This window comes from Orbicella franksi, chromosome 1, assembly GCF_964199315.1.
Source record: "Orbicella franksi chromosome 1, jaOrbFran1.1, whole genome shotgun sequence".
Taxonomy (NCBI): domain Eukaryota; kingdom Metazoa; phylum Cnidaria; class Anthozoa; order Scleractinia; family Merulinidae; genus Orbicella; species Orbicella franksi.
The window spans coordinates 44,442,027-44,458,363 of NC_138145.1; the positions used below are offsets into that span (position 1 = coordinate 44,442,027).

Here is a 16,337-nt window from a genome sequence, read left to right on the forward strand (position 1 = left end):
AAAGAAATTCTGACTCACTCACTGACACAAAAAATGTTTCATTCAACATGCTCACTGAACACCGCATCACTTGACTTTGCCGCCTTTTTCCATAGTCATGTGATCAGACGCTTCGTTTACAAACGTTTAGTTTAAAACTGAAGGTAATCTACTCAGAATTTTACAAATTATTAATTGAGGTAAAAACAGCTACTTTAATAGGCAAATTAGTGGCTCCTGATTTAGTATTCAGATATTAAAGTATCAGTAGTACTGACAGTTCCTAAATTTTTTCTCATGCTCAGTTTGTAAATTGACAATAAAGTTGACAGTTACTTGTGATAATACATTGTTCGTGGCTAGTCTTACGCAGCTCGTTTCGTCGCGGCCAAGGGACTCATCAGAGACCTTTCTGCTTGGCAAACTCGTTGGGCATCGCGCCCAAAGTCCCGTTCGCTAACAAAATGATGACAGCAATCTCGCCTTATATCGCATAAGGATTCCCGACCGCACAAATTCACGAGTGAAAATTGACAATAAAGTTGACAGTTACTTGTGATAATACACTGTTCGTGGCTAGTCTTACGCAGCTCGTTTCGTCCCGGCCAAGGTTAGCGAACAGGACTTTGGACGCGATGCCCAACGAGTTTGCCAAGCAGAAAGGTCTCTGATGAGTCCCTTGGCCGGGACGAAACGAGCTGCGTAAGGCTAGCCACGAACAATGTATTATCAGTTTGTAAAAGGTACTAAATTTCATTTTCTTGCTTTTTTCCTCACTGAAGGAGAGAAAGGCCATATTTTAATAACGAATACCTTCTGCATGAGCGTGCGATTCAAAAATTTTCCGTATCGTATTTATCTTATATTCGAGTCTTTCAGATCGCGTATGAAGTAGTCTAGTCTGTGTGTATCGCGGCACGACTGAAAACTTTGTAATGCTAATTACTGCAAAATCACAACCAGCTTTGCAACAGTACTTCGAGCTCTTTCAAAACGTTAGGTCGTTCAGTTATTTTCGAACGGTCGAAGTTCTGACATTTATATACACGTCTTGCAAAGGCTCTTTAGAAAAGGTTTCTTTATTACTCTGTTAACTCCCTCCTTCATCGTCATTTTCCTTGCTAGTTTCGTCATTTTACACAAATTGTCTGATTTCGACTGGTTTTTTTTCCCGCCAATCGATGAAATGTTTCCCGGATTAAGGCCCAATATTCTATTCACAGTATATGACCTTGGGTACTAGCAAGGCTCCTATTTGAATCTAGTACTCCGAGCCTTAGAAACATCTCTGCACGGGGTACAAATATTGGATGGTCTGCAGGCTTAAGCTCCGTATTTCGAAAGCTTATTACAACTAATCGAATCTTTCTTTAGAAACACTTCTACAATGAACACTGCTATATGCCATCGCAGAGATAAGGACATATAAATTTTCAGTAAAATAACAATGTATTCTTTACGTTTTTACGAAAACGTACCTTGCAATGTACTCGATTAATTCTCAAAACATTTCATTGAAAATTATTTATAATACATGCACATATTCGGCCTAAATAATCGACATATTTCAGTTGTTTCCTGCAAGTTACATAATGTCTGTTCCATTTTATAAACTTGGCTGTTCGATCTATGGAATACTTCATTACTGTAACACTGACTATAAGCCAGCGATATATCTACTGAAATCATTAAGGGCAACCTCAGTACAGCATTCATGCAATTGATATTACGTAGCGCATAGCAGCCGATGTCGGTTACTAAGGGAAGTAGCTACAGAGCCATTTTGTTTAGTTTCTGGGAAGGGGAAGATGTATATATTAAGAAATAATCATTTTTTTTTTCTGTGTGCATGAATCTTTTTGTTCTAATTGTTTTCAAAAGCAGATATTATGGTTTAAATTTCTCGAAATGTGCAACACATGACTAACTTTGAAAGTTGGTTTTTAAAATACGCATGTAAGCGATCTCCTACGGTTTGCAAACCTCTTATCTTCGCTAATTATTTATAATTTAGCCTTAAACGGCTTGCCTTTTTTTAAGCTGCCACCAAAACAAGCTTAAAAGGATAAGTAAAGGTCTTTAAGTGATCTAAAAAAGCTTCACGCGCCTCAAAAGGAATGTTGGAGGTTAATTACAATGAAATGTCTCACCTCTGAGGGCGAATATACGCTCTTGAGAAGCCCTCGACAAATGGATTAAAACGATGTCGTCTTAAGTGAACAGAGAAGAGATAAAACCGTTCGTATAGCAAGACTAAACGTTTTCAATGCCGATAACGTTTCACTTGGCATTGCAACACGAAAATGACAATAGGGTGAAGTGATGAATAATTTAGCACTTTTTCGATTCTCTGCAGGGTGTAAATACAAAGAGGGCTTGGAATAAAACGTCGAAGTGTAAAGCACAAATATCTTATTGTTTATCAGATCTTCATCTCAGAGAACTTATTTTGAATAAGATAAAAGGCGAAGTGGTTCTTTCCGGAAACGCCTATGACTCGGCTTATGGGGACTACGTGATGCGAGGAATCCAAAATCCCTGAGTGCTAAACACTCAAAGATATGTTCTGAATACTTATCTCCGTTTGACAGCTTTACCACATTGAACTACATCTTATAAACAGAATAGTCATTATGTAAACCAGTTGTCTAGGTTCTCATTCTCCCTGCTCTACTCACAGCGCGACTTGTGGGTCTGTAACAACAAAGGCTTTCTCGGTATTTCTGCCCTGTGGAGAGCACCTAGTGAGCTACCGGTTTTAGGCAAAGGGCGAGGTGCTTAAAATGAACAATTAAAATAGATTTTTCCACGCAGTGGCCTGCTACAAATTCTTCCGTAAAAAGATATGCCAATCATAAGAGAATTAAGAAAGCATTTAAATTATGAACCGAGCAAAACAGAGACATCTAAATTGATAATGGAGATTTCACACTAGTTCTCTCTTGACAGGAGCCGAGGAGTATCAATGAAAGCAACGATAATAGAAATAAGTTTAAGCTTAAATGATTGTTGTTTAACTTTACACGGAGAACTTCAAATAAATCATTTACACTGCACAATGCCCTCACGTCTCTCTTCTGTTACAATAAATAGTAGAAACTCTGGGATGTTGTCGAACATGGACAAAATAATTGAATATAGTCCTTAGTTATGTAAGCGCAAGAAGTGCAAATGCGTACTGCGTTTGAGAATGACTTGAAAGGAATTGTTTACCAATTTTTCTACGGTCGTCTAGGTGTACATGAGGATTCGTCGACGAATTGCTTAGCTATGGCGGCCAATGTGACTCTGAAATCGGGGATTCAAGCGTTCAAACGAATTCCAGTTGGATTGCTAAAGCTAATTATAAGATTCATGTGAAAGGTTGTCTAGAAATGATATAGATTGAAGGCATTTAAGAATTATTGTAGTGATAGAAGCGTAAAATTGAACGTTGAACACTTTATGAAACCTCAGTCTATTAGACAGTTGAAGCCGCCTTCTATCTTAGTTTCAATCAATTACATGTGGAGTATTCACATAAGAAAAATAAACCAATGTATCTTTTATTTCGTACAAGCCGTACCATGGCCAATATGTCAGTATTCAACCCTTTTAAAATATGCCAAAACTCCCGTCTGACAAAACGGATGTTCAAAGTAAAATTGTTTGAGTTTGTACGAGAAAGATCATTAGTTCACGCAGTTCTACGTCAAAGCATTGAGGGTTTTGAATTAACTTCAAAGTCAGTTCTTTACTGATTGCCTGCCGGTAATGGCAAGAAATGAAAGGTATTTAAAATGTTTCATACGAAAAGCCTGAATGTAAACATCAACGTCTTGCTTACCTTGACAAGCCGTATAGTAGCTGTCCTTTGAAATACCTGACAAAGATGATCTCCGGTCCGGACAGAACGATCAAGGATCGAACCACCGTCTGAGCAAAGCCGACTTCAATATGTCCCTCACTGACGGATCGAAGAAATTCCAGTCATTCAAACTCTAAACTAAGAGAAAGCACAAAATGACGGTCTATCTGTCTTGAGGTTTTGTTTGCATTGGTCAATATATCCTTGATATTGTTCTTACAAAAGAATCCACTGTTGATAAATATCTTAATACCCTTAATTAATCCTAAAAAGTTGGCACGTAACAGCTACAATGGATATTTATTCATTTTACTTTTAATTTAATAACAAAGATAAGATCGCCGCTTTGATAAAACAGCAGGACTTTCGCCCCTAAAACAAATGAAATATTTTTAAAATTGTGTGTTTTTTTGGTTAGGTGTAAATTGATTTCCGGTTGGTGAACAGCTAGAGCGTTGAAATTTTCTGTTGGTCATAGCAACGCCAAGGTTAGTGAGAAAACTAAGGGAACTATGCATGTCTGAATGTTTTAAATGGTACTTCACCTTCTTAAGTCTCTTTGGTTTCCAAATACATGTGGATCTCTGAGAGCGACTCGTGGATGTCCAAGCCGTGGGCGCAATGGTTTCTAAACAATGGTGAGCTGTTTTGAAATTGGCTTAAGTTTCCGAGCACAGTATTGCTTTCATGATCCTATAACGACATACAGACTCGTTTCTTTCCAAATCTTTTAGAAAATAACATACCTATGACAACTTTTCCAAGGTAAGATAATTAAATGAGAGGCCCTGCTTTCAGCCAATCAATCATAACCCTCATTTTCAATGAGCCATTTTTCGGAGTTACAATAGATGTTTCAGTGATTGCATAAGTATTTGAAAAAGCTTGCGAAACGTTGATAAGAACCATAAACAAACAAAGTTTATGAACTCTAGAGATGGAAGAATGAGTTCAGGGAAAAAGTATTTCAATGGCTGGATTATGGATGTATGGAGTGTCACAGAATTGTGTTCCCGTTTCACGCACGAATTTTAACGAAATGCACGCTTCACACTGACGCTTTTAGCTGAAACATTTTTTTTGTTCATAAATTCACGAATCACACGGTATTTTAGTTGCTTTTCGCGCTTCACGCAATAATTTTTGCCATTATTGCATAAACCTTTTTCCAGCCTTAAACTACTGTGAGAAAAGAATTTGCGTGGGATGAGTGACGCGTGGAATTATTTTGAAAACGATATGACTGTTGGATCCAGTTGTGGTGGGAAACTGTGAAGGGAGGAGAGAATGGGCAAACTAAAGGGAAACCTACTCTTATTCCAATAAGGAGTTCTCCCCCCACCCCCAGCTGTGATCCATGAATGCACATTTATGTTTTTCTCAAGTTTCCGAAACCTCAGCTAATGATCAGAAGTTATGAATTAAACAGCAGAGTGAAGCATTACAGTAATGCAGTAATGAAGCAATGCAGTAAAGCTGCTAGAAATTATTTTTTTAAATTTGGTTAGTCTGGAGGAATGCATGTTGCAAAGAAGAGGGGATGGGCGAGGTACACCTTTATTGTACAGGTATTTGCTTTGCAGGGCATGGTTTTTGAGCCGTTTTGATCTCAATTGGACCTTTCGCTCCCAAAATTCCTTTGGAATATATCAGAGGGTGGTGTAGGCTTTATACGCACACATTAGTTCTTCACTTGGTACGGGTGGAATCCTCTCTCCTGGGGCCCGTTTCTCGAAAGCCCCGGAAACGTTTCGGGCCCACAAAGCCATTTTTAGTTAATTTGTGTCTAAAACCAGAGAGGTGTTTACGCCTGAAACCTCTCGTATGAGGGGAACCTCTGGTCATATTAAGAATATGTCTATAAAAGAGCTCTGTAATTATAAGGTTTGAGATTTTAATAATAATAATAATAATAATAATAATAATAATAATAATAATAATAATAATAATAATGGTTCGGGACCTAAGCCTTCGAGAAACGGGCCTGGGGTCCACCCGAGCAGAGTGCAGAGAGGATTGGAAACAAGCAGCCGTATGGAGCGGCTACTAAGCCTCCATGACTGTCATGCATTCAAGTAATGGCGGCAAATATGATACAATTTGCCGAGAAAATTTCAGGTTTTTCTCTAGTTTCGCCTCCGCTCTCTGGCTGAAACTTTCGGAGGATTACCAACTTGCGTTGCTCATCCAACCTATCTACTAAAAGATTTGCCAAAGTGTATGTACTTCACGTTTTAATTCGAAAGCTCGCTCAACTGATCTCAACATAATTATTTTCAGCGTTTCGCACATCAATCCGAAGATCTCAAGCTTTCTAGAGATCGTTTCAAGGTAAGGTATACGTTCCATTGTGTGAGCTTTCCGTCTAAAGATTGACATATTCTGTGCAATATTTACGTGGTTAGGTCTTGACGAATGTGTCTCAAGTACATTTAGGAGCAGGGTTAGAAGTCAATAATAAAGTGTATTATGATATAAATGATACCGTGCAATCAGTCGACCTTATCGCCTGAAGAAGACTAGCAGTAAGCAGTCGAAACGTCGCAATCTACATCTCAAGTGACTACATCGTGAGACAAACGATAATACACTTTATTATTGCATCTACCACGATGAATAACAACAACCTTTTCCTCGACAGGGTTGGAAGTCATTTGGATTCATTCATCATTTGTTCGGCCTTTTAAGTCTTTTAACCAAGCGTCAAACTAACAAATTTCACTCATTCAAACGTTTAGTGCACTCCTTGTTTTTTATAAGAATATATTTTTTAAGAATATCGAACCTGAAATTTTGCGAAATTTTAATAAACCCGAGGCTGAGATTTTGAAAAGAATATAGTTTTGTGTGTCATACGCTATAACTCTAGGAATATTCACAAGAATATTTTAAGCCTAAAATCGGCAGAAAAATAAGAATATTCAACCTCGGCCGAAAAAAAAACAATATTCGTGTGTAAAAAAAAAAAGAGTGTATCTTAAGTTCTGGACAGTAACGGTGAATGCAGCGTGACCTTTGCCGGCGCAAAAATCGTGCGGAAAGCGTGACTAAAGCGAGCGAAGGTTGAAAAAGCGTGACCTTAGCGAAAATGCAGCCCACAGGGGTGGTGGAAGGGAGCCTTCTCTAAGGGAGTGGTAGCTTTTAAGAATTTAGTAATCTGCTCTTTTTTTGTGAAGCAGTATTTACATCACTGTGCTTGGGTAGATTGATTTTAAGGAACGTTTGTTTCACTTCCGACACTGACTCATGCTGCTTGTTGTTGTCTTCGATTATGGGGGGTTTCTATGAGGAGAAAGCTTGGAAGCAAAATGATTAATTCATTATTTGATTTTATTTAAACTTGACAAAAAATACCAAGTGTGTTGTTATGTACAAGGTTAGTCCTGGTTGTTGATAGTCAACAATAACAATATCATTTAATTCCCCTTAAAATATCAACAATCAACATTGGCCTTCAGGCATGCAGGATTTACCATAGGAAACATTTACTATAGGGAATGAATTGATTGCTGTAGAAAAGAAGATTTTCCTTTCAGTCATTGCCCCAGGGATCCTTGGGTTTTTCTCAGGGGGCGGGGGAGATGTTGATCAAGGCTCAAACAAATCTCTACCTAGATTTCAGTTGTCGAGTAGTGTTTCGTTTCAGTGCACAGTCTATATCCCTAAATGATATACGTTGTTTTGGGGATGTGAAACTAATCACGGCTTTTTATGAAATTTCCAGTTCATCTTGTTCTGCGTCCGAGTGAACCCTGTGATGTCCTTTTAAACCGGAAAAACAAGCGAACGATTTGCTGCACCTCTTACAGTGATAGGGCCTGTCACCCGTGTGAGTTCTTGTGTGACTTCGTAGCGTTACCGCCTGCGTGAAGCTCTTGTTACAATGGTGGCACTTAAATGGCTTTTCTCCGGTGTGAATTCGCGTGTGTGTCCGCAAGTTCGAGTATTGGGTGAACGCTTTGTTGCAAAACTGACAACGAAACGGTCGATCTCCTGTATGAGTCCTGATGTGGTCCCGAAGGTGTGAAGATTTTCCGAAGGACTTCTCGCAGTGCATGCATTGAAATCGCTTCTGCTTCTGTCTCCTTTGTTCCTCTTGCGATGACGTCAGGGAGGCCGAGGAAGGCGGAAGTGAAAGGGCAAACGGAAAAGCGGCTGGACTGTCCGTGGATTCATTCTGCTTATTCAGCAAAGGAGAGCGTCTTTCTTCTCTGAGCCCGCACACCATATCATGCGGTTTTATCTGGGACAGATGATGCTCGTAAAGGCGGTCGGGATACATGGTAGTGACGCACAGTTGACAGTTGCAGCGTCGGCCATCTGGAAGGTGAGCAAAGTTTAATTTTTAATATTCCACCGGGATACATTTCATCAATTAAAGCCCCAATAAAAACTCACTGCGGGAGCCTGGCAAATAGATTTGTAACACAATAACCAGTGCTTAGCATTTGAATCAACGTATTGTATCAATGTTAATACAACTTTAATGATTTTATTATTGTCAGTGATTTGCAGTGGGAATCGATGTTTGATATTAATTTCCTGCTGAAAATTACAGTAAAAATCTAATTTTGAAGACAGCGCTTTCCGCTTTGAATTTAAGCTAATTGATTTCTTTTCCGAGAAAATAACAGTGTTTCGTTCGCCCCAATCTTGAAAAGTTGTAGATTGAACTTTAATGATTAAGTTAACGCTGTTCAAAGCAAACTTTTGCAACAGCTTTATTCTACGTTTTGTTCTCATTTCTTAAAATAAGATTTCTAATGTATTTTTAAAGAGTATATTGTAAAATAAGGACTTTTTTAGGGAAAATATATGCAGATGTTGTTCCAGTTTTGTTTTGTGTTCATTTCTTCTTGGCACCTGTTTTCTTTTCGAAAACAAAAGACAGCATGCGTACATTTCAAATTGATGAAAGAAAGAGACTTTTGTATTTGTGTTTGAAACTGAGAATTTCAGATTCTCAACTTTTGGAAAAAATCGCGAGATTTATCAAACGTGGAGCGAAGTGAAAATTATTAATGTTTGTGAAAACAAGGCAATATTTTCAGAGATATGAAGCATAGACTATCATATTCTATCTTATCGTAATTTCGTTATGATTTGGGGGAACAAGTTAACAAGAAGATCATCACATAACTTTTTCTCCCGTTGAAACATGGCAAATGTTGAAACTTTCAAATATGTGGCTACCTTCCACACAGTAAAGCGTACGGATTCATCTTTTATCCACACGGCTCGCAAAATATAGACATTTTCCAAGATAAAAAATTTTAGCCGTAAATCTGTGACAAAGTTAATGTCAATGGGAAATTAACGTCTATTAAACAAAGGTTTTGAAAGCGTGTTAACTTCTTCACTTCTCTCTTCCTCTTTCCTTGTTTGACAAAGTTTAAAACAAAGACTAAGTTTTTAATTTTTTTATCTAAAGGTTACTCGTAAAAAATATTAAGAGCAAACTTAAAACCTGCGAAAACTGAAATTTCATAACTGCGCATTTTTGCCGCACCTTTCTCCAATTAACGGAATCAAATTGTCGTTTCCTTACATCCGTTGAGCTTTTCAAATGTTGGTCTTAATTAATCAAGATGCCAAAATCTAGAGCAAAAGATACAAATTTTCGCCAGTCCTTTTTAGAAGGTTTGAAGGATAATGTTAGCATACTAGAGAAATCGAATCGCGACATGGTTGTACCATAGGCCACTTTACTGAAACAATGCCGCTGCCGAATTTTTGAACAAAACTTTTAAAATGGTATTTTTTCAAGTATTCTACGTCCAAACACAAATTAAGTAGTGCAAAAAATGGAAATTTTGGTCAGGTGTTTCATTCATTTAACTAGCGAAACAATATTTTAAACCTATGACAAAAATATATCACATTTTTCAAAGGAAAGGTGACCAAGGCCGAAGATAAGAAAAAAAGCAATTAAAAAATGAAAAGAGAAACCAATGTCAAGTTATAATATAGATGAATAAAAGCCTTTTGAAAAAATATTTTTCTTCATCATAAAGAGAGAGTGCATTTTTCTAAAATTAAAATTGCGGTACCTTTGCGAACAGCATTAGTATTGTAGTTTGTCGTAATGTTCTGGTGTAAAATGGAACAATTTCCCGTCATACATCAAGAACAGTAGAAGAAATCTATTTTTATGTAAAAGTAAGCGTAGTCTTACATTCCTTTTATAGCGTGAAAAGTAAAGTATATTTACATGTACTGTACACCATTATCCCTAAACTGTTGAAACATGTTTGTACGTCGAAACAAAAACGAATTGCAGTATTTTTTCGAATGTCTGCGCTGTTGAGATTGTTTATCTGAAGTGAAAGCTTAAATGCAAAGGATTCTTACCTGTGTAAAAGATTGGTAGTCTCTTTACTCCCTCCGCGTAGCACGGAGAGCTTTCGTGTTCAGAGAGATGTCGAAAACGAAGCCATTCGTTGCGAAGTAAAGCGGCGTTTTCGGATAAGAGCGCCACTGACGACGGTGCTGTGCTTCGGGACTGGAAAAGAACAAAATTATACCAGTGTTAAACAAGAATAACTAGAATTAGTTTAAGACATTAGTGTCATCTGTCTAAAATTTTTCATTGCGGAGACAGCGATCAGACTTTTGTATCAATAGTGATTCACCTACACGCCAAACTATAAATTGAACCTTTTTGGTGTCTAAAACTGAAAGACTATTTTAATTGAACAGTTGTTTCAAACATTTCCTATACGTCTTGGTTATCTTAATAATTGGTGTTAGAGAGAAGAAGCATTATGGTTTTTTTATCACTCAAGTTTGTAGGTACAGAAATAATATCAAAATGTTGATTCAATCTCACTTAAATTTAACGTAGGACTAGTTTCAGAAAATATCTGGAGAACTAACTTCAACACTTGTTTCAGTATATTTTGGTTTAAATAAGGAGAAAAGGGACAAAAAGAATATTTCATTTACCTCGATTTTATTTCCTCGAAATTTTTGATCATCTTTGATCAACTCGAATCGTTCACTGCAACTGTATCGGCCGAAAGTTAAAGAGTTATATTACTGAGGTAGCCTTTTGATTCGGCTCTCTTGAGATGATTAAAGTAAGTTAAAAAAGGAAATTTGAAAAACTTTAAATAACATTTATTTCTTGCTTTTTTATACATACTTTGAAAGGGAGAGAAATGCGGGCAAATTACATGTGTTTGATACTAGACACAACGAGGGAGATTGAGTGAAATGTAATTTTCTCACGAAAGTTACACAAAAACATTTTCACACTTTGCTCCTTGTTCGATTGTTTCGCTGTCAGGGTTAAATTTCACGGAAAATTACACTCTTTGTGAAAAACCAAAATCAAATCCACACGATTCTTATTCAAGCCAGAAAAAAGTTTTGTTTTCTCCGTGTGGAGCGATAATATAAATTGAAAGGAAAGAAATACAAAGTGTGCGAAACATTGCAGCTGCCCGAAAATTTGATCTTATTTGTCGACATATTATATTGAAGCAAATTTAATTATTTTTATGTGCTATTCGTACGTGTCGCCATATTCAGTTTGCCAATTGAGCCACTTGTAAACGGAAACTGCCTGTTTTCTTCAAGATTCAAATTAGTGAATACTTATTTAAATTTTTGTGATATTTCGTTTACCCAAGATGATACTCTTTCTATAATTTTCGGGTTTGTTTTGTATGACTGGGAAAGACACCAAGAGCAGGATTCCAGGCGTAACTGCAATTTGATAAATAGTCAAAACTGCAAATTTAAATACTAATCTTTAAATAGAGCTTCCTTTCAGAACGAACAAACTGTCATTGTCTTTGCCCATCAGAATTTCAATTCTGTTTACGTTGCCTCGACGAAAGTTAAGTTTTAATTACTGACGTGGAAATTAAGTTCTTATTATTTTTGTCCGGAGGGCTAACTTTCTAAGACGGTTCGCTTAATTCCTAATGATATCACAGCGCTATTTTATTTTGCGTCGAGTAAGCTGGAAATTTTAAGAAAACTTTAATGTTATTTGCCGTTGAAAGTCCGTTGTGGGTAGTAACATTTTGTAGACAAACCAACTTAAACAGGTGCTTTTTTTGAAAACAACATGACGTCCGCGCCAGAAGAGATAATTCAATTCTTTTATTTCGCGGGGTCGATTTATTTCACGAGACTGTAAAAAATTACAGCGAAATTTTTATTTGCCTTTGTCAGTATAATTTAGCATTCTTCCAAGCAGGTAAAGTTAAATTCTTTTTAGTTAATGCAATAGACTATTTTTGGCAGCAAATGGGTTCACCGCCTACAGACAAATTTATTTTTCCTGCTCGCGAATTTATTTTTAATATGTTTTGGTTTTCTTCAAAAATAAATGGCCTTCTTTGAATTTGTTAACGGTCCACCACCAAACATCAAGTTCAAATCTTAACTGTAAAATTGTTCTTCAAGAAACCACACGAAACAAAAAGAGCTTAAGAAAAACTTTAGCCTCATGCTGGGAAGCAACGCCCTTGCAGTTCTGAAAATAACAACATATTGCATTTTAATCGGTTGGTTGTTTTATCTCTAGGGAAGAGACTGTGAAAACCAATTTTCTCCAAATGAAACTTTAACTCGCTCCCATTTTATTCCGGTGAGACAGGGCGGTTTAGTTAGATGAAAATAAAATTTCCATTTTTTTTCGTTCAACGAGGTTTGATTATTTTCAAATGAGACTCCACATGTGTGAAAGAAAGATTGTAAAACTACATGGCTTGGAAAATGAAACGTCTTCCGTTTTGCCGCGGTACTCAAGAACAGTAGCTTGCCGCACGTAGCCTGGGTAATTCCTTACCACACCCTTAAAACTAAGATACGACTGACAGCAGAAAACAACAAACCTGGTGAAGTGAACAGCGCTCATCGCAATTCGCTGGAACCTCGACAACTTGGTAAAGTTCCCCACCCAACGGCGCGACCAGGGTGCCATTAGGAAGTCTCCAAGTCGAGCAGCTTCGTAAGACGTTCTGCGCGTCATGGCAGCTCAGAAATTTACAGCCTGGCGGTAGATATTGCGGAAGGCTTGGCAGGCCGTGAGATACGGGCGAATATTGATAGGTCATGCTAATCGCTTATTACCCTGGGAAGTAAGAAACCAAAATTAGAAGAAAGGACACATTATTTACGTCTTGAATGTGGTGAGCATTTTCTCGTGCACAAGACTGGAAAGTAAAACTTAAAGCTCGACATGTGTTGATTTTTATAGACAGACAGCGCTCATTTTTGTGTTATGGGATTCTTTTTAAAGGTTCATGTCTCGTCTTCCGTCTTCTCATACAGCGAAAACGTAAATTTAAACTACAAAATTACACGTATTTTATGACCGGATACCACGCTTTCGCTCAAAAACCGTTTAGAATTAATGCTGCAATGTTTAATCATGAATTCGGGCTGAAAGCGACTAGATGGAGCAATTAGTTAGTTACCGGCTGAAAGCGAAATGGCAAATTAAAATCTCTCAAAATGGCTAGAGTAAACGACCTACACCAAAATTACTCAGCTAAAACATCTTCCGTCTCATGCAGGTTTGGCACAACTAATACTAAAATCGCTAGGATTTACGCGTCGAAGTTGTCGACAAGAAAGAAGTATTACATCTGCTTGAAAAACATGTAGGCTAGGCAAGCCGCTTTAGTTGAGCAAACAGATAGGAAGTTGGAATAGTAGAGTTCCCTTGGTGCTTGGTATGGCTCTCGCAAACAAGATATCGAGAAATAGGCCGTTCTAATGATAAACGCAATAAACCGTGTACATTTTTTTGTACAACGGAGATTGTTACTGGGGGAAATGATAACACGAGCTATTTCGTCTAAGAATTCACTTCAGTAGGAACGTGTTGCCTTTGAACGCGTTGTAAATTGACGCGTAAAGAATTCTTTTCGAATGTTATAAAAACGTCTAGTTTCGCTACCGTTTTAAGAATTTAGAAATCGGAACAGCAGTAAAAGGCTAGAAAAAGATAAAAGTGTCTTGACACCTCTGAAATAAAACCTATTGCGATGAGATAAAGCGAGATAAAAATCAAAATTCTTGTACTGTTACTTAAAAAAACAAAAATCAACTAAAAAGAAAATGAGCAAAAACAGTGAAGTATAAAGTACCTGGTATGATGATATTCGAACTGTACAGAACGTAAACTCAATGGAACTTTTTACACCGGTCTTGGTCGTTTTCTGTTTCCAAGCTAGAAGTTAAGATCTCTTAAAACCCATTACATACCGAATGAACACAAAAAATGGAAGCGAAAATTGCCACAGCTGTAGGCCTATTATTTGTACGATTTGATCGTCACAGGCTCATGAACGATTTGCCAATAAATTACTCAATTGTTCTACCAGCGATTAATAATTGATCGCCGTCGATACGCTGAGCTAATTCGTTTTTCGACCCTTAAAGCTTAAGCATGTGACACGGAATTTAGCTTGTCAATTGGATATAAATTATGTTGATTTCATTATAACCCGGCGCTCTGTTTGTGTATCTCTGTTTGAAGGCTCCACTTCCGCTCGATTTGGCGGCCATTTCCTCCATGAGAAGAAACTTCTCAACACAGGTGTTGCCTTGCTGCACATTGACAAAAGTTATAGAAACTTTTTTCAATATTATTTAATTTTCGTTGATGACTTATTTGTGGTCTCATAATAGAAGGTGAAAAGTCTTTTTTTCTCTTAGAATCTCACTGAGTTCTTCGGAAGCCCAGTCGAAGTTGGAAATTAATATCGAAGTCGACAGCGACGAATTCGGCCGAGAAAAGCGTAATGTACTAATGTGGACAATACAACATTTGTTCGTTACTGCCATTTCAAGTTCTCTTTATGTTCACCCCACTTGAGAGGTGAAAGCGTTATTGTGGCTCGAATTTCTCTTATTAAACAAAATCTTGCTCTTCAAAATTGCGGTTAAATCTGATTTATTTAAGCTATTGAGAAATAACTTGTTAGTTGGCGCTCTGTTGTCCCGTTATACTTGGCAGAATTTTGTTTTGTAAACAGCACGTTTGTGGAAAAAGAGTCGAAATTTTGCAAAGTCATCCACATTACGGATGATTTTCGTCAAAATAACTTCCCTGCAGTTGGGTGAGAAATGAAATCTTTGAATTTTGGATGTTTATTTGCAGGTGCAAGTTTAATCATCCGTCGCAAGACTTTAAATTACTCTTAAATACTGTGGCTCGAGCTATTGAGTTATTTTGTTTCTTACTTTTGACTGTTCCATGCCATAAATACTCATCCCGCCCCCAGATCACAATACCTGCAAATTTAATGGTTGGCAAAGTTTACAGCGCTATTTTTCTCGCTCGGAACAGAAAATAGATGCTTGGAAATGGAAATGGCAATTGTGTTTGTGTTTGTGAGGTCGTACGTCACCGCTTAGTTGTAAACGGACCGAGTGGCGTCAGGTTGGTGGAGAGCAAAGGAGATGGAAAAGATGAAAATAAAAAGAGCGCATCTGCGAAAGCAATTTTTCACAATTTATGAGTGTGGCACAGTAACAAAACAACACCTTAAATTGCCATTGTTTTGCGGAAGTCAAAATTACGATATTATGATTTGGACACATGAGGGAAGAAATAGGGGTGATGTTTGGTGAGATCCAAACTGAATCAACGTTTGAATCGTTTCAGAGAATGCCCTTTACTGTGCGCACTTGTCTATCATATTGACCGACATAAAGATCAAAGATCGAGTACGAACTGACTCTTGCTTAAAGATCTGAAGTTTGCCAAGCGTTCAAATTGATTTTATATGCCCTGGGAAAAAGACAGATGCGAAGCATATGCCTAAGAAAAGCCTAATTAAAATGATTTATAACAACTATTTTTCGTGTTTAACCGGTATAAAAGATAATTTCATCATGAACAAACATTATTTTACTCTTCGCTGTGTTCGCTCTAGCACAATAAATGCTTTATTAGCTTAAATTTTTTCTCGCCCTTATGCTAATTTCAGACAGAAGTCGCCGCGGTATAGATTACTAAATAACCTGTAAATCCTACAATGGATTCGCCAGGATTTCAATTACGCACTTCTGAAAGCTGTGAGAACATATTAGAGTTCGAATGGGCAAAGTCGCTAATTTCAAACGAAGGCCGCTAATTTCAAACAAAATATACAAGTTAATAAGAAGGTGTTTCGACACGCTGCTGTCGGAAAAGTACCTATTTTTATTTCGCAAGTGCATTGGCTTTGAAAGTATAATTGTGAAGCACTTAGCTTTTTCCGGTTGAGAATAAACGCTCTTTAGAAAGCATGGTTTTACTTTAAAAGAACAATTTTCCAAGGATTCCATGACTCTCGTGTTTTGGAGAGGGTTATACTGTTTTCTGAAATTTGGTATAGTCCTAGTTTGAGAGGTTAAGGAAATAATGAAAGCTACTCTTTTCATAGCCAAAGTTGACAATTAAGTGTAAATCTGTTTATTCGGGGGCACCAGTCTTCACGTTAAATTTGTTTCCTGATAGGTGAATATCATATGCGTTTGTAATATCTCATAGGTGATAACA

The 16,337-nt window shown here is 37.3% G+C and overlaps 3 protein-coding genes across 5 annotated transcripts in view; 1 reads left to right on the top strand and 2 right to left on the bottom strand.

The window, feature by feature from the left end:
* The window catches only part of LOC145463751 (cartilage oligomeric matrix protein-like), a 47,555-nt gene extending 43,557 nt beyond the window's left edge, over window positions 1-3,998 (bottom strand). The window contains exon 1 of the mRNA XM_081447550.1: window positions 3,806-3,998. The gene's annotated coding sequence lies outside the window, so the exon portion shown is untranslated. The remainder of the gene's footprint in view (window positions 1-3,805) is intronic.
* Window positions 3,999-6,322: 2,324 nt separating this feature from the next.
* Window positions 6,323-15,673, bottom strand: LOC145463825 (uncharacterized). Its single transcript, XM_081447623.1, has 3 exons — window positions 12,676-15,673; window positions 10,178-10,328; window positions 6,323-8,146 (listed from the first exon to the last, which is right to left on the bottom strand). Exons 1-3 carry the CDS (start codon window positions 12,895-12,897, stop codon window positions 7,536-7,538), a joined length of 984 nt encoding a protein of 327 aa, XP_081303749.1. The 5' UTR covers window positions 12,898-15,673; the 3' UTR covers window positions 6,323-7,535.
* The window catches only part of LOC145463694 (cartilage oligomeric matrix protein-like), a 50,457-nt gene continuing 42,184 nt past the window's right edge, over window positions 8,065-16,337 (top strand). For 2 of the 3 annotated variants that reach the window (XM_081447515.1, XM_081447519.1), the window contains exon 1: window positions 8,065-8,153. The gene's annotated coding sequence lies outside the window, so the exon portion shown is untranslated. The remainder of the gene's footprint in view (window positions 8,154-16,337) is intronic. The other variant, XM_081447527.1, reaches the window with a different exon arrangement.